The 26,035-nt window shown below is 50.7% G+C and overlaps 1 protein-coding gene across 1 annotated transcript; it reads right to left on the bottom strand.

Moving 5' to 3' along the window:
• Positions 1–11,149: 11,149 nt before the first annotated feature.
• LOC141729958 (olfactory receptor 14I1-like) lies at positions 11,150–25,059 on the bottom strand. Its single transcript, XM_074546617.1, has 3 exons — positions 25,021–25,059; positions 22,853–22,991; positions 11,150–12,087 (listed from the first exon to the last, which is right to left on the bottom strand). Exons 1-3 carry the CDS (start codon positions 25,057–25,059, stop codon positions 11,150–11,152), a joined length of 1,116 nt encoding a protein of 371 aa, XP_074402718.1.
• Between the last annotated feature and the right edge of the window lie 976 nt (positions 25,060–26,035).

Raw genomic sequence — 26,035 nt, 5'->3', positions numbered from 1 at the left:
CCTGCTAAGGATCAGATTTGTCACAGGCCCTCAGAGAGGTTCCATGGGAACTTTCCAGGAGTCTCCAGGCTGTTCCAGAGCTGGAATGTCACAGGCACAGACAGGTTCCCCATGGAGACCTCACAGGGCTTTCTGGGGATGTTAAAGAGCCCTGTGGTCAGAGGCAGTCACAGCCATTCCATGGTGACATCCCAGGAGTCTCCAGGCTGCCAAAGAGCTGGGATGTCCCAGACACTCACAGGGGTTTCTGTCATGGGCACAGTGGTAGCTGCAGTCAAAGTTTATTACAGAAGTTCCTGTTGGGTCACGAGGTGCAGAAAGGAGCCCCAATAGCCCCCACAGATCCCCAAATACCCCCAAGGATGTCCAGGCTTTCTAAACTCCTTCTGGGAGAGCCACATTGGAGCAGCTGTTTCCAATCCCAGCTGCAGACTTTTCAAGAGTTTGTGTGTAAAGAATTATAAAGTGGGAAATCAACCTTTGTAGAATTTGTCCCACAGGATTAGGGATGGCAAACCAGATATATTTATGTAAATATGTATTATCTATTGTCCGGTTTATCTCGGCTGTTTGAGGGGCCTAGAAGGCCCGGGGGTGGCCTTCGGCAGCCCGCGTATCGAAGGACGAGAAGAGGCTTCAGTTCTTCTTTCTGGTTTTATGTTTATTAATTGTTTATCTAAAAGATGTTCTTTCAGCCTAACAAAGATCCGCTCAGCAGTCAGCCATGGGCACACTGTCTCTGCCCTCCCGGGCAGCCACGTATCTTTATACCCATTGTGACGTATACAATATTTATCATTTTTCCCCAATACCATCTATTCTTATAACTCGGTGTACTCTTAGTAATAACCAATCCAAAGGTGCCACCGTGGCAAAAGAAGATGGAGGAGAAGAGGAACAGAAGGAGGACAGGACACACCCCAATTCCTCCATCTTACTCCTCCAAACCCCCCTGTACATAAATCCTAAACCTTGTGTCTCACTCTCTAATTAACTAATCCCTTCACCATTCACCCGGTGAAGCCCTCATCCTTGTCGTCTCCTGTGTAGGGTTAAAGTCCAGCTACCAGACACTTCTGGCAACATTCCAGGAGTCCCGAGACCCCCAAGCTGGTCTCGGAGGCTCAGCATCTCAGGACTGAGATCTTGAGATCCGACAATCTATTATGGTAATTATTAGAGAAAATTGTCTAAATCAGAAATATTTAACCATGATTTAAGAGATGTATAATATATTATATAGAGCACTAAGAAATTTTTTCAAAGCAACTGTATTAAAGCAAAATCTGTAATTAATCAGAGATTGATGTCACTCCTGCAGACCATTGAATGTGGGCAAGTCCCTTTGGCTCAGCCAGAAGCAGTGACCTTGAGGGGTGTCTCCACTGCAGGGAGGAATCCCCACCTCCCCCAGGAAGGGAAATGTCAGGAGACGCTGCCGTTAAAATTTGGGATGGGGCTTTTCTAGTCTGAGGTGCTGCCCTGTCAGTCAGATGTGCCCAGGCTGGGCCAGCTCAGCAGCTCTGCAGAAGCTCTCAGTGGTGTCACTTGGTTGTTCCTTTCTCTGGGGATTTTTCCAGCTCTGCCACAGCTTCAATTCCCTCTGAGGAAACTGAAATTTGGGATGGAGGAGTCAGGCTGGTTTCAGCATGATTCACCCCAAAACCAGAGTGACCTCCCTCCTTCATTTCCCACTGGGGGCTTTTTAAACAGGGCCTGTCTGGAGTTGTTGGAGCCCATTGCAGGCAGAGCCTCCTGCTCCAGCAGGAACTGCCTTTCCTGTGCCATGAGCAGGGCAGGACCCGCTGCAGGAAAAGCCCCAGGCCAGCCCCAGCACAGGGAAGGGCTCGGGCACAAGGGCAGAGTGCTGTGCTGGGAGCTGTGTCAGGAAGAGCCTGAGGCATCAAGGGTGCTTTGTTTGAGAGAACTGTTTCAGGGATGGGGGTCAGGGCTTGTCTGTCCTGCTTGGCACAGCCCAGGCAGGGCTTTCCCAGCCACATTCCACACTCCATTTCCCAGCTGGAGCCGCTGGTGCCTCTGAGTTGTGCTGCCCCAGCCCCAGGGACGCTCTCCTTGTCTGCCCATTCCCCCATGGTCTGGGCAGGGATGGCCTCAGTGGGGGCTGCTGACATCCTCAGCACCTTGGAGGCTGCTGCTGAATTTTCCTGCTCCAGAGGCTTGTTCAGCCTTCAGCTCTTCAGTGCAGGAATTCAGTGTCCCAGGGCTCATTAACATTCAGAACAGCTTAACAAGCCAAGCCTCTGGGGATAATTTGACTTCAGTTTCTAAATCTTGTGTGGTTAATAAGAGAGATTTCAGAAGTGCATTCAACTGAATATGATCTATTTTAAAAGACAGTGAGAAAAGATTTTTTAGGTCCTGTTTAGGTTTTTCTTGTTTCCTGTGTAAATAGCAATCTCCAATTGACACTGAATCCAAGTACCTCCTCATGCAGTTGGAATAGATATGGAAATCAAGACCCTTCATGGCTGACAATCAATCAGACTCTGTCCTTACCCCCAGCCCACCATTTCCCCCATCCAAGCCCTGGCACTCAGAGCAGCCTTGTGAAAATCTGAGCTCCCTCCATCCCAGGCTGCACCTGCAGCTTTCAGCTCCCTGGCTCCAACTCCCACCTGCTTTCCTTGGAGAAGGAGCTGCCCAAGACACAGAGGTAAGCTCATTTCTTGTCAGCCAACAAAGCCAAGGGTAGGCTCAGCACCATCAAAGGCAAAAGTCACTCCTCTGCTGGATATTAAATCCACTTTCCACAGCACACAGTCTCAGAGCAATGGAAAACACCTTCTGTGCCCAGCACAGATCCCAAGGTCCCCCAAACCCTTCCTGCCTTGATTCTGCCCAGATTTGCTCTTTGCACACACGAGTCACACACTGAAGTCAGGAGCTCCCTCCATGCCCAGAGGGAGGAAAAGAGAGAAAGAGGATGAAGAGCTCTCCTGTGCAGAGCCAAGGTCCAAGTGCAGCCCTAGCAGTGGGAACCACAACTCATCAGGTTTGTGTCCTTTAGGGTCAGGGGCTGGTGACACTCAGAGGCACTCAGAAAGGTTTCTTGCCAACAAACACAAGTTGGACATTTGAACAGTTAAATAACCATCACAGCTCTCTGTGATGTCCCTGCAGCCTCTGACATGTCCCCCATCCCCAAGGGATTTCTGTACAGCAACAGTTTTAAACACTGCATAAGGTAATTCTGTGATAGATAAAAACACAATTAAAATGATATTTATTATATATTTATTTCAACTTCAGAAATATTGGGCAATTTCTTCCAGCTCAAAGCATGAAGCCAGTCAGTTGAGAGGCCCTTGAATGACCAGAGAGCATCTAGAGGATGAAATCAGAGAGCAATAGAAGTACATAGATCCACCTGCTGTAAAAGAAGAGATGTCCTTAGACATGGCCATTTCAACAGAAGAGCTGAAAACACCTGAAGGAAAAGGGAGACGAAGTAATAAACAGAATATTGGGGACACCCGGAGAAGGGAAGATCAGTATTTTTCCTCCTGCCATCAGTACACCTTGAGGAAATTCCTGTTCCTGGTGGGAAAACTCTGCCAATTCTTAAAAGTACTCAAATGACCCAGATAATAAAGATTTGTTTGTATGTCATGAAATTAGAGTCTTTCATTAGCAAATTTGAAGATGATACTAAGCTGGGAGCATATGTCGATCTGTTAGAGGGACGGAGGGCTTTGCAGAGGGACTTAGAATGGTTGGATGGATGGGCAGGATCTAATGGGATGAGGTTCAATAAGTCCAAGTGCCAAGTCCTGCACTTTGGCCACAATAACCCCCTGCAACATTATAGGCTGAGGCCGGTGTGGCTGGACAGTGCTCAGGTGGGAAGGGACCTGGGGGTGCTGGTTGACTGTCGGCTGAACATGCGCCAGCAGTGTGCACAGGTGGCCAGGAAGGCCAATGGCATCCTGGCCAGCATCAGGAATAGTGTGGCCAGCAGTAGCAGAGAGGTCATTCTTCCCCTGTACTCAGCACTGGTGAGGCCACACCTTGAGTATTGCATCCAGTTCTGGGCCCCTCAGTTTAGGAGGGACGTTGAGATGCTTGAGCGTGTCCAAAGGAGAGCAACGAGGCTGGTGAGGGGCTTGGAGCACAAGCCGTATGAAGAACGACTGAGGGAGCCGGGTTTGTTCAGCCTGGAGAAAAGGAGATTCAGAGGTGACCTTATCACCCTCTTCAACTTCCTGAAGGATGGCTGTGGTGAGCTGGGGGTCGGTCTCTTTCTCCAGGCAACAACAGACAGAACAAGAGCACACAGTCTCAAGCTGCGCCAAGGGAGATATAGGCTAGAATTAGGAAGTTTTTCACAGAAAGAGTGGTCAAATACTGGAATCATCTACTCAGGGAGGTGATGGAGTCACCATCCCTCGATGTGTTTAAGGGAAGACTGGATGTGGCACTTGGTGTCATGATCTAGTTGAGGTGTTAGAACATGGGTTGGACTCCATGATCTTAAAGGTCTCTTCCAACCTAGAAATTCTGTGATTCTGTGATTCTGTGAAACTAACAGGTATTAACACCTGTGCCACTTTCCAGGCATACATCAGCTGTGTGCCCGTGAACAGGTTGTGCCAGTTGTGCCCTGAGGTGCCCAGCTGGGATTGGATCTCTTCGAGAGCACCTGAGGGAGAGCAGAGCACCTTTAGAGCTGCAGGTCCCTGCCAGCCCTGCAGGGCTCCTGTCCCATCAACATCTGCTCTGCTCCAGTCTGAAACAGGCCCCAGCATGGTGCCGGGATCATCAGAGAGCTGAGGTGTGTGCTGGAATTCAATGCCCTCCCCATTCCACAGCAGCCCTGCATTTTCCTGCTGCAGCCTTGGTCTCCAGCACAGCCATGGAGGCTCTTTGGGCTCTGGACTGTTCCTGCAGCCCCCAAGAGCAGCTGAGCTCTGCCTTTGGCACAGTCAGGCCTGGCCAGCACAGGCCATGCTCAGCAATTGCTTGTGTGTGCCTGGCCTTGCTGTCAGCCCAGGCAGCGGCTGCTTGCCCCCTTTGTGCCCCTGTGCTGGCCCAGCCATGGTGGCCCAGCCCCTGTGCAGGCCCAGCTCAGGCCAGGAGCATTGCGGCTGGGAACGGCCCCTGTGCCGTGGTGCCCACAGCAGCCTTGGGGCTCTGTGCCCCATGGCCTCCCTGCTGGGCAGCCTCTGCCAGCTCCTGCAGAGCCCGTGGCACCTGTGGGGCTGCACAGACAGCCCTACTCCGGGCTCTGCCGGCCTCTGGGCCAGCAGAGAGGCAGCCCGGGCTGGCCATAGCTGGGAACAGGCCCTGAGCGCCGCAGGAGGATGGAGCTGGGCCACAGCCAAACTCATCCCAGGCCAAACCTGGGCTCAGCAGCCACAGGGCTGCCAACACATGGGGACAGAGTCTGGTGCTGACAAATGTCCTGGGCCTACTCCCTGTTCTGTCCATGCCACCAAGGGCATAGAGCAGCCTCCTCTCTGGGCCACTTGCCTGTTTGCAATGCCTTGCACAGGCGCTGCCCTGCCCCACAAGGCCTGGCCTGAGTCCTGCCCCTGCACGCTCAGCCAGGCTGAGATGGACACTGATGGTTTCTGGGCCAGGCTCTCGGAGCCCAGCCCAGCTCCCTGCAAGCTCTGCCAACTGCCCTGAGCTCTGGAAAGCATCATGGGCCTCTCCCCAGCCCAGCCCAGCCGGCTCTGGCCCCACAGCTCTGCTCAGGCCAGGCTGCTCTGGGCACTGTCCCACGGCCTCAGCCCCTGGCAAGGGCACAGCAGCAGCTGCAGCTGCCACAGGACTCAGCCCCAGCCATGGGGGAAGGTGCTGGGCCAACGCCAAAGGAGGCTCCCTGGGTGCCCTGCTCCCCTTGGGCTGAGGTGCTGAGAGCTCTGCAGCCCCTGCTGCCATCCCATCTGCCCAGGGCAGCACAAGAGCCTGGCCTTGGGGCCCTCAAGAACTGCTCCTGCTCCAGGCCCAGGGCCCATCCCAAAGTGTGGGCAGCCACAAAGCTGTGCCCATTTCTGTTCATTTCTGCTCTTATGAGGATGGATCCTCAGCCAGTTGGAGGCTGCTGATGAATTTTACTCCTCCAGAGGCCTCTTTTTTCTGGAGCTCTTCCGTTCAGAAATTCAGTGTTAAAGGCTAATAAACATTTTTTCCAAACACACCTGAACAAGAAAAGCCCTTGGGAATAATCTAAGTTTTCAAGTGTTCTTTGCCTAATTTGACCGATTTCAGAAGCATATTTAAAGTGAATATACTGTATTTAAAACACTGCAGAGAGAATTGTTTTTCCCTCTTTTCTTTTCCTGTTCATAGATTAATATCAGCAATGTGCAATTGATATTGACCCCCAGCACCTCCTCATGCAGTTTGAACAGATATGAAAATCAAGACCCTTCATGGCTGACTATTAATCACACTTTGTCTCTACCTCCTCCCCACCATTTCCCTCATCCAACCCCTGGCAGTCAGAGCAGCTGAGGAATGGAGGCACATCCAGGGGTGTCCCCAGGGCTCAGGAGTTTGGACAGGTCAGTGAAATCTCTTTATTGCTGATCTGGATGAGGCCATCGAGGGCACCCTCAGTCAGATCCCAGGTGAGCCCAAGCTGGGTGGCAGTGTGGCTGTGCTGGAGGGCAGGAAGCTCTGCAGAGGGATCTGGACAGGCTGGAGCTGTGGGCCCAGGACAGTTGGATGAGGTTCACAAGGCCAAGGGCCAGGTCCTTTCCTGGGCTCACAACCACCCCAAATCCCTGGTTGTGCCCTGCCCCTGATCCCCACAGCCTGTCCTGTTTCCTTCATCCCTGCATTGCCACGGACTCTATGGGACATGGGAGCTCTGCCCTGGCTATGGAGGGAGGTCCAGGTGCTACCACTGGAGTAGGAACCACAACTCATGACTTTTGTGTCCTTTGGGGGTCAGGAACTGGTGACACTAAGAGGCACAGAAAGTTTCTCTTCATGGTGAACAGACCACAGTTGAACAGGACACAATTTAATAACAATCTCGCTCTTCCATGAGCAATGTGCTACATCCCAGCAGTGTCTGATGAGTCCACAATCCACAAATGATTTCCAGACTAAAAAAAAATTTCAGACCAATGTGGTTCTGTGATAGATATAAACACAATTAAAGTCTTATATAAAAGTATGCTCATCCTGGAGTGTGGACAAAACAGCTCAAACAATTCCTGATTTGCAAAGCTGTCAGTGGTGGATGGAGATGGGAGGTGAGGGTGCTTTTGGTGTTAAAGAAATGCTGAAAGCAACCTGAATCATTTCATCTCCTCATGTCCTGGCTGATATCCCCTCTTTTGCCTTCCACCCATTGGCTTTTGTCTCCCCCCAGCCCCCTGTGAAGAGCCTGGTTCTGTGTTCTCCATCCCCTCCTGCCTGGCACTGCCAGGCTGGGATGAGGAGCCCCTCAGCCTTCCCTGCTCCGGGCTGGACCAGCCCAGCTCCCTCAGCCTCTGCTCACAGCCCAAGGGCTCCAGCCCCACCTTGGGGCCCTTCCCAGACCCTGCTCCAGCTGCCAGACATCTTTCCTGCCCTGGGCAACCCAAACCAGGCCACAGTGACCTGGATAATCCCCGTCCTTGATGTCCTGGTCACATATCCTGGCCCCTTGTCCCCATGTCAGGCTCTGGGGTGAATCCTGTGGAACATCCTTTGGTGGAAGCTGTGGCCTCAGTGTCCTGCCGGCTGAGCCAGGCCCACTGGAACATTGGGATCCACGACCACCAGGGACCACAAGAGAGACCCCCAGGACAGAAGAACACATGTGTAAAGGGGAGGGGAAATGTGTTAATGATTTTGGGGAAATGATATTCATATGTATGTCTAGTCTAGGACAGTCAATGAATATGTGTGCAAAATACAGAATATGAACAGAAACTTTCCTGTACTCAGCATGCACAGCTTTGGGAGGAGCTATCTCCCATGCATCCAGCTGAATAAAGAAAGCTGCTTCTTAATGCTACACTGGAGTTAAGGAGTTTTCTGTTTTACTGAACTTTTGGTAACACTCCCACTGCCAAGGAAAGCTCTGTCTGCTGCTGTTCACAAACAGAGAAGGGCTGGTGGCAGATGTGGGGGTCAGAGGCTGCCTGGGGCACAGTGACCATGAAATAATCAAGTTTTCAATGTTCTGTGAGAGAAGGAGGGGCATCAACAAAACTTCTACACTGGAATTAGGAAGGGCAGACTTTGGCCTGTTTAGGATGCAGATTTGGGGAGTACCAAATCAGGTCCTGATTATTTTAAGGGAAACAGCCCTTAAAAACAAAGGGGTCCAGGAAAGATGGGCACATTTCAAGAAAGTAATCTTAAAGGCGAAGGAGCAGCCTTTCCCAGTGTGGCCAAAGATGATCTAGTCAGGAAAATTACTGTCTTGGCTGTCCATGGAGCTTTTGTGGAAGCTCAGGGGAAAAAAGGACTGGCAATTCAGGAAGTGTTTAAGGATGTCCTTAGGTTATCAGAAAGAAAATCGGAGAGGTGAAAGCTCAATCAGAAATTAATCTGGCCCATCCTGTAAAAAAAAAGTTTGTATAAAATATTTTTAGCAAAAGGAGGGAGAAGGAGAACCTCTACTCTTTATTGGAGGCAGTGGAGAATATAGAAACTAAAGATAAGGAAAAGGCTGAGCTACTTAACACCTTATTTTTCTCAGTTTTAAATATTAGGACAGGCTGTTCTCAGGACAAGTGTTCTCTTGAGCTGGTGGACGGGCACAGGGAGCAGGGAGCAGAACATCCCCCTGGAATCCAGGAGGAAGCAGCTGGGGACCTGCTGGGCCACTCAGGCGCTCACAGGTGTGTGGGATCGGATGGGATCCATCCTAGGGGGATGAGGGAGCTGTGAATGAGCTCCCCAAGCTGCTTTCCATCATTCACCATCAGTCCTGGTTCACAGAGGAGGGCCCAGAGGACTGGAGGTGCCAGTGTGAGCCCATCCCCAAGAAGGGCTGGAAGGAGGAGCTGAGGAACTCCAGGCCTGTCAGCCTGACCTGGGTGCCCGGCAAGGTTATGGAAACGATCACCCTGAGTGCCATCCCAGGGCACCCACAGGATGGCTGAGGGATCAGAGCCAGCCCGCGTGGATTTAGGGGTGGCAGGTCCTGCCTGACCAACCTGGTCTCCTTTTATGACCTGGTGACCCACCTGTGGATGTGGGAAATGCGGTGGATGTCTCTATCTGGACTCCAGCAAAGCCTTTGACACTGTCTCTGTCAGCATTCCCTGGAAAAGCTGCAGCCCATGGCTTGGGCAGGTTCCCTCCTCGCTGGGAGATTTAAGAGCTGGCTGGAGGCTGGGCTCAGAGAGTGGTGGGGATGGTGCTGCACTCAGCTGGTGTCCAGGCACTGGTGGTGTCCCCCAGGGGCCTGTGCTGGGCCCAGTCCTGTTTAATATCTTCACTGATGATCTGGCTGAGGGGATTGAGTCCACTATTCACAAATTGCAGGTGGCACCAATCCAGGTGTGAGTGTGGATCTGCTGGAGGGCAGGACAAGAAGACACAGCCTTAAACTGCACCAGGGGAGGTTCAGGCTGGACAATAGGAAGAAGTTCTTCACAAAAAGGATGAGTGGGCATTGGAATGGGCTGGCCAGGGGGGAGGTGGCAGAGTCACTGTCCCTCTCCAGTGGCACTTAGTGGCATGATCTGGGTGACAAGGCAGTATTAGGGCATTGGTTGGACTTGATGATCCCAAAGGTCTTTTCCAGCCTATTTGATTCTGTCATTCTGTGATGAATGGGACACTCTGGGGGCCTTTGTGACACTGCAGGGCCTTGTGGAACTAAGGGAACCATGGTGACACCATGTAGCCCCACAGAACCAGGGGTCTATTGTTGTGCTGTGGGGCCAAATGGAACCAGGGAGTGCAGTGTGACACTCTGGGTCCTCGTGGAACCACAGAGGCCATTGTGACACTGCAGGGCCTTGTGTAACCAAGGGGTTTCACCATTTTGGTGCTGCAAAACCAAGGAGACCATTGGGAGACTCCAGGGCCCAGTGGAACCAAGGGGCCATTGTTACAGTTCAGGGCCTCCTGGAACCAATGGGACACTGTGACACTGCAGGATCCTGTGTAACCAAGAGACCCCTGTGACAGGATGGGGCCTGAAGGAATCTGGAAGAATGCTGTGACACTGTGTGGCCACATGGAAACAAGGAGTCCATTGTGACACTGAGGGGACTTGTCACAGAGACCACAGAGACCATTGTGACAGTGTGGGAGGTCATGTCACCATTGGGCCATTGTGACACTCTGGGGCCCCATGGAACCAAGGGGCCACTGTGAAACTGCAGCACCAATGAGAACACTGTTACCCTGTGAAGCCCCATGAAATTAAGAAGACAAATTGTCAAATTTTGGGGCCCCATGGAACCAAGAAGACCCGTGTGACAGTGCAGGGCCTAGTGCAACCAAGAGGCCATTGTGGCACTGAGGGGCCCCATGGAACCAAGGACATCTTTGCAGATGACACCAAGCTGCGTATGAGTGCTGATCTGGGGAGCATGGGAGGGCTATGCACAGGGCCCTGGACAGGCTGAATCCAGGGGCCAAATTCAACAAGTCAGATTTAACAAGACCAAGTGGCGGGTCCTGCACTTTGGCCACAACAACCCCTGCAGCACTACACGCTGGGGAAAGAGTGGCTGGACAACAGCCAGGAAGAAAGGAACCTACAGGGACAGAGGGACAGCAGGCTGGACATGAGCCAGCAGTGTGCCCAGGTGGCCAAGAAGGCCAATGGCTCCTGGCCTGGATCAGGAATGGTGTGGCCAGCAGGACCAGAGATGCTGTACTAACACTGAGCTGCCCCCAGCTCTGCACACAGACATTGCTGCTGCAGCTCCAGAGAAGGCAACAAAAGGGCATGTCTGCAGAAAACTTTGCTTTAAACAACCTTTAGTTTGTTTAAAGCCATCAAGAGTGCAGCCTCTCACTGACACAGTCTGTGGCCATAGGGAAGGTGGAGAGAAACAAAATGAGAAATGGCGCAAACCATGACATGTTTTGTGGTCAGCATGAAAAAATTAAATCGAAGAAAAAAACAACACAACCAAACTAACAAGAAGTATGAAAGATTACTTTTATTACAAGTGATTAGCAGAAATTGGCCAGCAGTTTAATGTTCTTGAAACCATCAAGTCATCAGTGCCCACACTGCAGCCTTGAGCTCCTGGTTCCTCAGGCTGTAGATGAGGGGATTCAGGGCTGGAGGCACCACTGAGTACAGAACTGACAGGGCCACATCCAGGGATGGGGAGGACATGGAAGGGGGCTTCAGGTGAGCAAACATAATAGTGCTGAAAAACAGAGAGACCACAGCCAGGTGAGGGAGGCAGGTGGAAAAGGCTTTGTGCCGTCCCTGCTCAGAGGGGATCCTCAGCACAGCCCTGAAGATCTGCACATAGGAGAAAACAATGAACACAAAGCAGCCTAATGCTAAACAAGCACTAATAGCAATAAGCTCAAGTTCCCTGAAATTGGAGAGTGAGCAGGAGAGCTTGAGGATCTGTGGGATTTCACAGAAGAATTGATCCAAGGCATTGCCATGGCACAGGGGCAGGGAAAATGTATTGGCTGTGTGGAGCAGTGAATAGAGAAAGGCACTGGCCCAGGCAGCTGCTGCCATGTGGGCACAAGCTTTGTTGCCCAGGAGGGTCCCGTAGTGCAGGGGTTTGCAGATGGACACATAGCGGTCGTAGCACATGATGGTCAGGAAGGAATACTCTGCTCCCATGAAGAACAGAAAGAAAAAGAGCTGAGCAGCACATCCTGTGTAGGAGATGTTCCTGGTGTCCCAGAAGGAATTGTGCATGGCTTTGGGGACAGTGGTGCAGATGGTGCCCAGGTCGCTGAGGGCCAGGTTGAGCAGGAAGAAGAACATGGGCGTGTGCAGGTGATGGCCGCAGGCTACAGTGCTGATGATGAGGCCGTTGCCCAGGAGGGCAGCCAGGGAGATGCCCAGCAAGAGGCAGAAGTGCAGGAGCTGCAGCTGCCGCGTGTCGGCCAATGCCAGCAGGAGGAAATGCCTGATGGAGCTGCTGTTGGACATTTGTTGTGCCTGGACTTGGGGACCTGTTCATGGAGAAAGGGACAGTGAAGAGTCAGAGGAGATATCTGTAAACAAAATCAAAGCCATTTCACATACACTCTCCACTGTAACATACACAGACACTGTTTTGTGTTTAAGAGTTGTGAGGTTTTCTTTTTGAACTCCCCCCATGTCTGTCCTGCTCTTCTTCAATATCAGATACACTCAGCATTTCTGCTTCCCTCTGGTAGAACAAAGTCAGTTCCCTGCAGCCAGATGGTGAGTGCAGACTGGGAGCAGATGATCTGTCACTTTATTCTGTTTTGAGTTTCTCTGGGCTTTTAATTTCTTAAATGGAGAATGTTCACACTCCCAAGTTTCTATTACCAACCCCCAGGTACTGCTGAGAGTAGATGGATCCACTACAGCCCAGCTCCACATTTGCAGCCAAGGACTCCTGTTGCTCATTTCACCAACCCAGCAACATTTTCTGTGTCACAACACCTCTGCCTTTCCCCATGAATCCTGTAACTCAAAGTTTTTCTAGGACAGGTTTGCATCCTGGATTGAAGCTCCCAGCTTAGACTGAAATCTCAGGGAGACTTCCAAGTGTCCTTATGATGGCACTGGATTGAGAGAGATGCAGCTCCTTCTCTGGCTGCACTGACAGCATTGCCCAGAGCCGGGCACTGGGGACAGCGTCACCCTGAGCCAGCTGTGCCCCCTGCCAGAGCCCCCAGTGCCGGGCAGCTGCTCCCAGCCCTGTGCTCTGCAGAGGGAACTGGGCCCGGGGCTGCAGAGCTGCCCCACGGCTCTGCTGCAGCTCTGCCTGGACAGGAGGGGCTGCACGCCTTGGATCCCCGGCCCTGAGGGCAGAGGCTTGGCTGGGGGACAGGAGGGAGGGGGCTTGTTCAGAGGGTAGTGCTGCACTGGAGAGGACCCTGTGGACATCTCTAAACTCTCCCTGCCACAGCATTTCTGGGTTTTGTTTTCTCTTATTGCCTGATTTTCTCTCTGCTTCCTGGAGATTTCCCTGCTGCAGATGTTTCCCTGTACCTGATCTCTCTGTGCCAGCACGCAAGGACCCCAAATCTCTGCGCACACTCCTTGGTCTGACAGAACCCTGCCTGTCTGCAGGGCACTGGCTAGGGCAGGTTCTGTTTGCAGGTTGGAGAAAGGACAGCCCAGACTGAGCCTGAAGGTTAAGAGCAAAGGTGATGCTGCTGCTGTCCTTGGGCACAGTGGCTGAAAGGACATTAGGGATCTCCTGTTAACCTATTGAAAGCACATTAGGAAGCTCTTGTGAACCTACTGATCACAAAAAGTAACAGTTCAGATGTCTTAGGCACTTGTCAAAATTCATATTAAATACTGCATAATCAACCTTTAATATTCATCCCCACTACCTTTCATTCTGTAATAGTAGGAAACTGACTACATGGTCTTAGAAAGTTTCCTCGTTTTTATCAAAATCCTTGACTTGGAAATATTCTGTGACTGATCAGAAGCCCTCAGCATGTCAGAGCTTCACCTCCCCTGCACCAGAAATATCCAGAGTTGTACTCACAGAGTCTGTAGGCATTGGAATGTTCCAGCTTTAGGAGATGGCTCCAGGAGCTGAAGCTGCATTGTCCTGCAGCTAGAGGTTCCTGTGCCAAGGGCTGGCAGTGACTGTGCCCCAGGCACTTCTCAGCATCTTCCCAGCCCTGACTGATTGAAGCTCTCTGTGCCTCTGTGCTGTGCCCGGGGTGGCTGCAGGCAGTGCCCCAGCCCTGCTGGGCTGGCAGAAGAGCTGCTCATCAAGAGAAATGTACTTTTGAAGCTCTTCTTGGCTCTTCAGGAAGGAACCCAGCCCAGCTCAGCTCAGCAGCACAGACACAGCACAAGGACTTTGATGAGCCTCTGGGGCTTTGTGCTTAGGCCCTGAACATCAGTCCCTGAGAGGGAGCTGAAGAAACCTCTCCAGAACTCTAAGTCAGAAACCAACTCCAAAGTTTCTTGGACTTTTAATGGGTCCCACCGAGGTTCACAACCGAGAAAGTGTCCCCAGGCCCCAGGCAGAGCAGAGAACTGGAGGCAGTGATGACAGGTGGGGACAAAGAGAAGCCAAGTCTTGGTGCCCTGGGGCACAGCAGCAGGGTCTGTGCCACCAAGGGCTGTGAGGAGACACCTTGTCCTGAGGCCCTGGGGCCTCCTGGCACGGCCCCAGCCAGGCTGGGCACTGTCAGCCCCTTGTCCTGCCCTCAGCATCCCCCCCTAGCCCACATCCCAGTGGCCTCAAGGATCTGCTGGAAGGAGTCCCTGGGGAGCCTTGCTCAGGAATGGCCCTGGGGGCTCCTTCATGCTCCCTGCAGAGACTGCAGGTTTTTCAAAGGACTTTGGGTTTGGCTTTTGCCTTGGAGTCTCTGAGAGCTTTCTGCAATCATGGCCTCCAATTATCTGCTGTAATTAGTCCCTCGAGAGGCTTTGTCAGTAACAACACTCAGTGGGGGTTATTAATACTTCAGGGTACTTCAGTTATTTTAAGGTACTTGGTGTTCCCATTTTGATAAAGACTCTGTGAGAGGTTTGTGCAATCATGGCCCCAGTTATCTGCTTTAACGAGTCCCTGGAGAGCTTTGCACTGACACTCAGTGGGGCTCATTAACGCCTTGAGATACTCAAGGTTTTTAAGGAGCTTTATGGGTTTAAGAATACTTTTAGGTAGTTTTAAGGATTTTCTTTCCCGCACTGAGTCTCTGAGAGGTTTTTGTGCCATCCTGGCTGCCAGTTCTCTCCTTCAAGGCATCCATGAGGAGCCTGTGCTGGGTATCTTCCCCCTTTCTGTTCTACAACAAAGATGGAACTGAAAGAATTTTATAAGACTTTCTAAAAGCATCCAAATAAACATGGGACAATTAACAATACAACAGCAAGAACCACTAAGAGAATTAATAGTCCTGTTTTAGCTCGACATCATCCAACCCTTTAGTCCCTTGGATTGGAAGAATTTTTTGTCCGAGTCTTTGTTTTCCACTTGAAGCTTCTTGAACCCTTCCTTCAGTACCTGAATGCTCTTGTGGATTGACTCACTTTGGCTGGAGAGATTCTTGCAACACTCAGAGTCTACACTGCCATGCCCATGTGCCCAGAATAGAAATTCTATCACTGTTCTGCAAGGTGGCATGTCTGATGGTCTCTATGTCTGAGAGCAGGCCACTCAATGTGAGGGAGGTAGCATTGGTTTGCTTACTTAACAGGCACCCAAGATGGTCTAAATTGTCCTAAAGCTTTAGCTGCAGCCACCCAAGGTAGTTCACATTGGGGGTGCTACCATCCAATACCTGGATTAAAGCTTTCAAAGCCATCTCTTTGATATCATCCAATACTTCTCTGGGGATACCTGCTGCTTGATCATCTGGTCGGCTGTGTTGTCCTTCTCCAGCTAGATGGTTGATTGTCAATTCCTCCCTTGCCTCATTATTAGCATAGCCCGCTATCAATTGATTTAATAAAGACTTCCATCCCCCTTCCCACAGGGTGCATACTGTCAGTGACAGCAACATGGTCATAATGTATTTTAAATCATAGGGGGGTTAAGACATGTGCTGTAAACATGGCCCTCATTAGGCCATTAAAATAAGGTAAGTTCTGCCTATGGTCTTTAGCTGCCCTACACAGATCCTTGATTTCCCTGTAAACCAGTGGCTGATACCTGGGATTCTGCCCCCTTCTTTCATAACATACAGGGGCAATGAGGAATTTCGAGACTATTTCCCTATCTTCTTCTTTTCCCAGGGATCTTCTGGGGTTGAGGGGTGAGGTGGCTCTGAGGAGTCCAAACTGTCTTCTGGGGAGGAAGAATAACTTGGAGCAGAAACATTTGGGTGAGAAATAGTGTGACAGTTGGGCTTAGTATCTTTGACCATGGGGCTTATATTATTGACGGAGGGCGAGGCAAAGGGCTCTGCCATTTTGTCAGGTGTTGGGGAGGAAGGGCCTTGATTTAGGATGGCAGACTTCCAGGCTGGAGTTCTGGAGGCATGGCCCAGGGTGGAGGTGGAATGATTGACAGTGGGTGGAATGATGGACAGTGACCTTCAATTGTGGGGGTGGAGTCTGGAGGTTAATTCAGGGGGGAAGAGAAGGTTGTAGTACCAGGAAGTAGAGGGGCCAAGATGGAGGAGGATGGTCAGGCTCTTGAGCCACATTTGGGCTCCTTCCATCTTAACTATCCAGGGCATGATACTCCAAGACAGCATGGCCATTGCCATCTTGGACCATCGTGGAAGGTCTGATAAAGGCAGGTTTGTGGGGAGGTCCTGAGTTAGGAGTGACCTATGGATTGAGTTTTCAACATGCTGCTTTCTGGTGAAGGGTCTCAATGATGGTGTGAAAGATGGGGAACATGTGCGATGCTTTGATCAAAAGGTTACACATTTAACTCCTGCTGAATCCTGAAAATTCAGTGGTATGGAATTCATCAGGAGAGGCATCTGGAAAATTTTTAATAATCCACCTCATTATTGATTTTAATTCGTTCTTTGAAAATGTTTTGCCATGATCAGTGAGAATTAACTTAAAGCATTCATATATGCTCCTTTCTACTTTGGACATCTGGCTGCCCATTTTTGTCTTTCTCCACCTTAGGGGGAACAGCCACTAGAGCACAACAAATCAATTATGGGACTTGGGTGCATATTGTAAAAACAAAGTAGCAAGATGGGCAATAAATGTCTTGCATTTCCCCAAACCAAGCTGCAATCCTATGCAGGTGAAACTGTTGTTGTCCCTGCTGATCCCGGGCAAGGTCCCTTGAAGCAACAATGAATCCGCCGAGTCCGGCACAATCCAAAATCCTGGGAATCACTGGCCTATCCATCAGCTAACCCCAGCTGACATGACTGAAACAGGGAGCCCTGAATGTCATGGTCCCTGTTCGGGCACCAAATTTCACAATGGGAGTGGCTGCAACAAACGTCTCTGGTTCCCTGACTTCAGGGCAAGGGTGGCGAAAATGAAAAGGAGCAGGATGAATGGAGTTGTTTAAAAGGAACTTTAACAACAGGGCGAAAAACAATAAACATGGAGAAGTCGAGCACAGTAAGAGGGGCAGGATCCAAAGACAAAGGGGAAGCAATAACATAGACACTTGGGGATAGAACACTCTAGAACGATAACCATATAGGGGAAACAAATAACCAATAGAGGAGTAGCACATAGAATAGTTAGCATAGCAACACTAAATGCTTATTTAGGGGAACTCTCAAACTCACCCTAAGTTAAACAAATGATTCCAGAGCTTGAAACCTCACGCCCAATCTTTTTGGGGTAAAATGTGGCTGACTATGAGTTACAGCTGGGCTAAATCCCATGCCACTGATTTGCACTGGTCCCTTGGGACCATGCAGCCCGACAGAGCCACAAAGATGTCCTTGGTTCCACAAGGCTCTACAGTGTGATAATGGTCCCTTGGATCCATGGTGCTCTGCAGTGTCACAATGGCCCCTCCATTTGACAAGGCTCCCAAATGTCACATTGGATGGAAACCACAGAGCCCTCATGTTTCAGGAGCTGATGGACGGCAGCCTCCTGAGAGTAAGGTAAGCCTGACTTCTCTGTCCTGGCAGGTTTGCTTGGAGCAACCCTTGGATATTTGAAGTTATTAATCTGGTTTCCTAATTTCAGACATTTGTGACTGGAGAAGGACGATTTTTTCTATATAAAGCAAAGTACAGAGCCCTTTCCAGTGTTTGGTAAACAGGTGCGTTCTGGCACTCAGGTGTTAAAGACCAGCCAGACCTGTCTGTCCTGGCACCTTTTTTCTGGCAGCAGTGCTTGGATACACAGAAATTTGGAGGTGGAATCCAAATTTTGGCCATGGATGCCTGGAAAAAATGGACAGTTCTTTTCTATACAAAGGAAAGCCCAGAACCCCGGTGTTTCAGGGGCAGATGGGAGTGGCCTTCCACATTCAAAGGTCAGCCAGACCTGTCAGGTGACCCCTGGGAGACCAAGGCAGCCATACCTATTTTGTGTTCCCTTGCTTCCACAGGGCCCTGCAGTGTCACAATGGCTGCTTGCTTCCATGATGCCGTAAGGTGTCATAATGGCCCCTTGGCTACACAAGTCCTTAAGGATCTTAATGGTCTCCATGGTTCTACAAGCACAGGGTCCCACAGTGCCATAATGGACTTTGGGTGTCCAATGGCCCCTTGGTTCCTTTGGGGCACGGTAGTGCAACAATGATTTCCTTGTTTCCACAACTTCACATAGTGTCACAATGACCCCTTCCCTCCATGAGTTCCTGCAGGGTTACAACGGTCTCCATGATCCCATGGGGCCTTGCAATGCCACAATGCTCTCCATGGATCCACAGTGCCCTACAGGATCACAATGGCCCTTTGGCTCCACGAGGCCCTGAAATGCAGCAATGGCCACTTGGTTCCACAAAGCCCTGCTGCTTCCCACTGGCCCCTTGGGACCATGTGGCCCAACAGAGCCACAATGATGTCCTTGGTTCCACAAAGCTCCACAGTGTCTCATTGGCCCCTGGAATCCATGGTACCCTGCTGGGTCGCAATGTTCCTCTTGGTTCCTTAAGGGCCTACAGTGGAACAGGTTCCACAAGGGTCTGCAGTGTCACCATGGCCCATTGGTTCCACAATACTCCGCACTGTCACAATGGTCTCCATAGGAAGGAAACAAGAGGCAGTCACCAGAGGCCAAGTCTAGCCAGACTTGTGTCACCCTGTTTTTTTAAGATTTTTTAAGCCTTCTGATGTTGACATTTTTGTAGTGAACTTTCTCACACACTCTCTGTAAATAACTCATTGTTTTGCATTCCTTTATGGAGGAGGAGAGAGTTGAAGGCCTGTTGCTTTGATCAGTGTCATTGGAGAGGTGGCACTGTCACCCTCCAATCTGCTGTCAGTTTTGGAAAACTATAAATGCTGAAGTCAGAAAATAAACTTCCCTTCTATCCTTCACCTTGAGAACAACAATGTGCGCTTCTGTTCTTTTGTGTCCTCTAGTGACATCTGGTGACTGCCGGCATGTACTGCAGCCTAGGCTGAGACACAGAGTCCAGGTTGCCGGTGAGGTTTTATACTGCCCCTCTCTTTGGTGCTTTTCCTGCTGTTCTTGGGGTAATGGCAACCACTGTGGGTTTCAAGGAGGATTCCCTCATTTTGGATCTCTGAAGGGGATCCTGGAGTGGAAACAGGTTTCTATTTCCCTGGATGATTTTGAGAGATTGTTTCTGTGGGCCTGAGAGCAACAGCTCTTTTTGGACTCTGCAAAGGTGTTCTCCAAGGAGGAGTAGTCTCTCATGGGGATCCGCCTCATGGAGGCACTCTTTGATAATTGTAGCACAGATGTGGGATTGCTGCTGGTGCAGTGGAAAAAGTGTGAGGAGTTTTGGCAGGGGTCTGGTTCTTGTACCTCTCGGAATTCCCAAGGAAGCCCTTCTGTCTCAGATATGGATGAGGGAGAGTTTGAGTTTCTGTGCAATGTGGACCTCTCTTCCCCACCGTGGGACAGTGTGCTGGGGGACGGGTCCAACTGGAGGATAGCGATTGTTCCCCTGGAGTGGATTTGGCTGTGCCAGGCTCCCTTACGCCACTCAGCAGTGACATGGCTCCACGGGCTGCACCTCTCTGGGCACCCCTCCCCTCCTCCGTGTCGGGGATGGGGGCCCCACACTGGTCTCGTCCTGTTGCAGACATCTTTTCATTAAAATCCTTTCATTAGGATTTTTCCTGCTAAAGCTGAGAAGTTGCAACAACAAAGTGTAAACAATGGCTATCTGCTGCTGTGGAATGCAACAGGTGGATCCATGATTGGTCTCCTGTGGATGTTTGGATTTACTGACCACTCACGGCAGAGCTGGGTCTTGCTCTCTTGCCGAGACACAGATCTTTATTATTCATTCTTTTCAATTCCATTCTTAGCTTAGCCTTCTGAGAAACCTTTTCCTTTCTATTTCTTTTTAGTATAGTTATAATGTAGTATATATAAAATAAAATAATAAATCAAGCCTTCTGATCATGGAGTCAACATTCTCATCTCTCTCTCATCCTGAAAACCCCTGTGACCACTGTCACATCGTTCCAGTTCACACCGGGTTTGCAGGCTGTGCTGGCACCTGCACCTGCCAAGGCACCCCCTGCTAGGGCTGCGGCATGACAAGGCGCTGAGGTATTTACCTTTAGCGTGAATGCCGACACAGCCGGTGGGAGGCTGGTGGGTTCCAGGGGCTGTGGCGCTTCCTCGTCGAATTTGTGGACATTTTCCTCGTGCCAGGTGACTGTGTGTCTGAGTGTGAGGGTCCGCCCGAAATGAACGGGTGATGAATGATGTTTTGGTGCAAAATAACCAACAAAGGCACAGGGGTTTTGCAGTAACAAATCAACAAGATGCAATTTTATTGATGATAACCACAGCTGAATATGCGGTTGGTTAGGGAATCTAGGGAAAAGAAGGGTAAGACAGGGGAAAAGGAGAGGAAAGAAGGTTAGGGAGGGGTTTATAGCTACTGAAACGTGATGTCTTCGGGGGTCCCGCCACTGAAACTCGCTGGTGCACACTTTGGGGAGATCTCGGAGGACAATCGAAACTGAACCCCAAAATATACTGTTCTTGGTTGGGGGAAGGGTGGCCGAAATTAGGTTTCCGTGGAGGGGAAAAGAATAGGAACAGGAGGAGGGGGAGAGGTTATTTCATTGTTTTCATGCCCGAATGTTTGCAGGTATGTTTACTCTGGGCAGTTTTTCCCCCCTCCCTGAGTTGGGAGGGGGTACAGTCCCAGTCTCTGGAAGGAGGCTGCCAAGGGGGTACTAGGGGGGTGCCAATAGGGTGCCAGGGGGGTTCCTTGTCTGGTCTTGGTTCCTTGATGAGGGTATTTGCGTTTGTCTCTGTTTGTCTGTCATGGTGGTTGAAGGCAGACAAGAGGGGTCTTCTCTTGGAGGGGGGAGCCACCCCAGAGCTCAGTCCAGCCAAGTCAGGAGGTAGAGAGCCATTGTTCAGAAAAGGGCAGCATGCCTCTTTGAGTTCAGCATGGCATGTTCTGCAAACACCACCTGTGAACACACTGAATAAGCATGAGACTTTCTTTCCCAACCGACTCAACATTTTTTTAACATTTCGGTGGTCTATTCCTCATGACAATTGTGAGGCCAAAATGAAGGATTTTTGGACGGACTTCCACACTGAGGGACCTGGTGCATTTCTGGTGGGAAATCAAAACTAGGTTTAATGAGATGTCTGAGCCTGCCTCCTTGGGTCACGGAGTGCGGTCCTCTGGCTCTGCCGGTGCTGCAGGGGGTGCAGCGGTGAGTGGTGTTGATCTGGCTCCCAGGAAATCATCTACTCTTGTCCCTGTGGGGCCCAAGGACCAGGACACAGCAGGTATTGTGGCTTTGCCAGGGGATTCCCAGGCTTTCCCTATGCTCAGGGGTGTTACTCATAACACCCATTAACCACTTTTTTATAAGCTGGAGAGGGAAGTCCATGATGCGGTTGCTCAGCATGGTTTGGGGTCTGATGAGGTTATGCAGACTCTCTGGAGGGTTGTTATGGATGTGCTGACGCCTCTTGACCTCCGTCATGTGGCGCGCTGTCTTTTTGACCCTGTGCAAGGTGATGTTTTTGAGACCAAGTGGGCTCATTTGGCAGCTGACGCAGTGGTGCAGAAGGCTGCACTGAGGCCATAGGACCCCAGGCGTGTGGATGTGGCTGACATGCTGTTGGGCACTGGGCTTTATGAAAATACCCAGGGGCAGAGTGGATTCGATCCCATTGTGCTTGACCAGTGCGACACACTGGGCATGGCAACGATTGTTCAGACCCTGGAAATGGCTGATCCGAGGCAGCCATCTGCGACCATTGTCCAGAGGGTTGATTTGATGAGTCTTTCATGGCATTTGCGGCAGGGCTGACTGCATCTGTGGAGAGGCAGGTGCCTGATCCTGTGGCAAAGAGGATTGTGATTGGAAACATTGCGAGGTGTAATTGCAATGATGCTTGTAGGAGGGTTATAGTGGCTCTGCCTGGTTTTCCTACTGTCTCCCAGATGGCAGAGGCCTGTGCGGACATCATCCCCTCGAGTCAGAAGTTGGCTGCCGTGGTTGCCACTGTGAAACCAGTCTGGGTGGCGCCGCAGGGCAGGCAGCCACAGCAGGGGACTGCACAGGCTGGCAAGAAATGGGGGAAGAAAGCACAGAAGTTCAGATTTCCCATGTTCTTGTGCGGTCAGTGTGGTAGGCCGAATCACATGTCCAATATCTGCAAGGTGACTATTCATGTTAATGGCCAGGCTTTACTGGGCTCGGGAAAAGTGAAGCGGAGCACGCAGCAGGGACGTCCCCAGACACAAGCTTCTCTCCAGACCCAGGAACCGATGGAGGTCTCCTTTGCTGGCTTGCAGCCAGCACCCGTGGATCAGCAGGTGTGGATGTCTGCACCGCAGCAAGAGTTGTCTTAGAATCTTGTAAAATACACAAGATTCCCCTGGATGCCTTTGATTCCTTGGGCAGGGGCATGAGTGCTCTCCTTATGGGGAGGTCTAGTGCCACCCTTCAGGGCATCATTGTGCACCTGGGGCTCATCGATGCAGATTTCACAGGGCAGATTTGTGAAATGGTCTCCACACCCACCCCCTCCCGTCACGATCCTGAAAGGGACACAACTTCCTCAACTTGTGCCTTTTAAGTCCTCTGTTTGCAGGACAGCTGACCAGTCGCATGGAGCTGGTGGCTTTGGATCCACTGGGCTGCCTAAAGTTCGCTGGACTGCTGTCCTGACCAAGGACCATCCTGAGATGCTGTGTACCCATTCTGTTCCTGGTGCGACGCCATTGGAAATCCACCTCCGTGGGCTTCTCGACAGTGGTGCTGATGTCACGGTTCTCTCCCTTGCTGCCTGGCCCTTGGAGTGGCCCCTGGATCCGGTGGAAACATCTGTCGCAGGCCTGGGAGGGACGGCACAATGAGCCAGCTGCCCATGCTGGTTGCAAACCCAGAGGGACAGATGGCCTGGGTTAGGCCTCATGTTACTTCAACTCCTCCCAACCTCTGGAGGAGGGATGTTCTGTCTGTCTCCGGGGTGCGCATCGGGACAGATTTTTGATGGGGGCCACTGTGATGAAGGACGCAGAGTGTCCTACTCCTCCTATATGGTGGCTGGACAAACCTGTCTGGGAGAAGCAGTGGCCCCTCCCTCAAGATAAATTGGTCACCATTCAGAATCTGGTGCAGGAGCAATTGGACCAGGGTGAAGCTGGCAGGGGGACTTTGTACAAACCACAAACCAGACAGGGCTGTTGTAGAACGTGCCTCGAGCTGCTTTAATTTTCAGCATCAGTCTCATTACGTGATTATGACAATGGGAAGATGCCAGCAGGTCACATTCCAGGCAGCAGACCAGGAACTTAATGTTACAACTTACTTTATAAGTTTCTTGACCAATCACACAAAGCAAAAGCACATTGACAGTAGTTCTATCCAATCACCATAAGCACACGTACCTTTGGTTAAAACAATGCTTTCTTATTTTGAATACAATACCTACTTGTAAGCCTTAAAATACAATGCACAGAGCTCCATTATTAAGCATTAATCTTCCTAATATCTTGCTAGATAAACTTTCATTAGTTTAGAGAGCTATTCGAGATAAGTGTTAATACAGAGACCATTGCTCTATTTGCCCTTGCTTTTCTACAGTTTAAATAATTTTTCTGCTGACCTATCTCATGGCTGCTGCATAGCTCTGCTCACAGTTGTGCTGTCTCTGAGGCCTGCATCTTGCAGTTTTCCCAAAATCCTCTAATTTTGTGGATTCCCAAATCACGAAAGTCATCTGGAGCCTTCTACCAGTCTCTGGAACACTCCTGTCTTCTGCATCAAAAAGAAATCTGGGAAATGGAGGTTGTTGCAAGACCTCTGAAAGGTTAATGCCATGATGGAAAGCATGGGAACATTGCAGGCGGGCATGCCATCGCCTACCATGCTTCCCGCAGACTGGCCGTCCTCATTGTGGATCTGAAGGATTGTTTCTTTACGATTCCTTTGCAACCCGATGACAGACCAAAGTTTGCCTTCTCAGTGCCAGCGATTAACAAGGCTGAGCCTGCACAGAGATATCAATGGGGGACGTTGCCCCAGGACATGCAGAATTCTCCTGCCTTGTCTGGAGTTCACAAGCAGTTTCCTGATGCTCGTCTGTATCATATGGATGACATTTTGGTGGCTGTGTCCACCGAGGATGAGCTGCTGAGGATTCAGCCTCAGTTGCTCAATGCTTTGCATGCTCATGGACTGCAGGTGGCTCCAGAAAAGGTTCAACAACAACCGCTTTGGAAGTACTTGGGGGTCAAAATTCTGGAACAGACGATCCGTCACCAGGAGGTGCAATTTGTGCATTCTGTGAAGACACTGAATGATGCTCAGAAATTGGTAGGTGTCATCACTTGGTTACGTCTGTACTTGGGACTAACTGACGCACAGCTGTCTCCTCTGTATGATTTGTAAGGCCTTGGAGGTGGTTCAGCAAGCTGTTTCGGCTTGCCAAGTTCATTGCATTGATCTCTCCGTTGATGTCACTGTGTTCATCACCACTCTAGATTCGCCTCCCACGGGCATCATTGGCCACTGGAGTAGCAAATGGTTCGATTCTTTGCACATTTTGGAATGGGTATTTCTGCCCCATCAACCGCTGAAGACGGCAACTGCATTGTTTGAGCTGATTGCTCGCTTGATAATCAAATGCGGACAATGGTGTTTGCAATTGATGGGTGCGGATCCTGCAGAGATCATACTCCTGGTGCAATGGGAGGATTTTGACTGGAGCTTTGCAAACAGTGTGTCCCTGCAGAGTGCTCTGGAAAATTTTTCAGGGCAGATCACTTATCATCTGCCCAGCCATAGGCTGTTGCATATGGCGAAATCCACACAAATTTCTTTGTGGCCCAAGAATAGTCAGGAACCCGTGCAAGGACCCACCGTCTTCACTGACGGTTCAGGGAGAACGGGAAAGGCCATTGTTAACTGGAGGGATGGATCTGAGTGGCAGGTTCTGGAAGGCCATGAGAATGGGTCAGCCCAATTGGTTGAACTGAGGGCTGCTATCATGGCATTTGAGAAATTTTCCCAGGAACCTTTCAACTTGGTCACAGATTCTGCCTACGTGGCTGACATCACACAGTGGTTGGGTCATTCGGTTTTGAAGGAGGTCAGTAATCGTGCCTTGATTCATTTACTGAAGACCTTGTGGTGTGCCATTCAGGCCCGAGTTCATCCATTTTATGTTCTGCATGTGAGGAGTCACACCGATTTGCCAGGCTTTATAGTGGAAGGCAATGCGAGGGCTGACAAGCTGGCTAACCCAGCGTGGGTAGCGCCTCAGCCTGATACACTCGCACAGGCCAAGGCATCGCATGGGTTTTTCCACCAGAACACACATACCCTGCAGAAGCAGTTTCAGCTGATGCCAACTGAGGCTCGTGACATTGTTGAGTCATGTGATGACTGCCATGCACTTGCTCCGCCTCTGCCAGCAGGGGTAAATCCCAGAGGCCTTAGGGCCTTGGAGCTTTGGCAGACCGATGTCACCCAGGTTGCCGAGTTTGGCCAGCTCATGTATGTGCATGTCACTGTGGACACGTTCTCCTCTGCGATGTGGGCTTTGGCTCACACTGGGGAGAAGGCCCGTGATGTCCTTGCCCACTGGAGGCAGGCCTTTGCCGTTCTGGGCATACCTTCGGCTGTGAAAACTGACAATGGGCCTGCTTACGCATCGCAAAAGGTGCGGCAGTTCCTGCAGTTGTGGGGTGTCTCGCACAAGTTTGGTATCCCTCATTCTCTGACTGGTCAACCTATTGTAGAACGTGCTCATGGTACTCTGAAGCAGGTTCTTCAAAAACAAAAATGGGGAATGCAGGGTGAAACCCCGCACAGTCGGTTGGCAAAAGCTTTGTGCACAATCAGTCATCTCACTGTGCCGCAGAACTCAAATAAC

The sequence above is a fragment of the Zonotrichia albicollis genome, chromosome 8 (genome assembly GCF_047830755.1).
Source record: "Zonotrichia albicollis isolate bZonAlb1 chromosome 8, bZonAlb1.hap1, whole genome shotgun sequence".
NCBI lineage: Eukaryota > Metazoa > Chordata > Aves > Passeriformes > Passerellidae > Zonotrichia > Zonotrichia albicollis.
The sequence above is the reverse complement of the archived record's forward strand: the minus strand, read 5'-3'. Positions and strand labels throughout refer to the sequence as shown.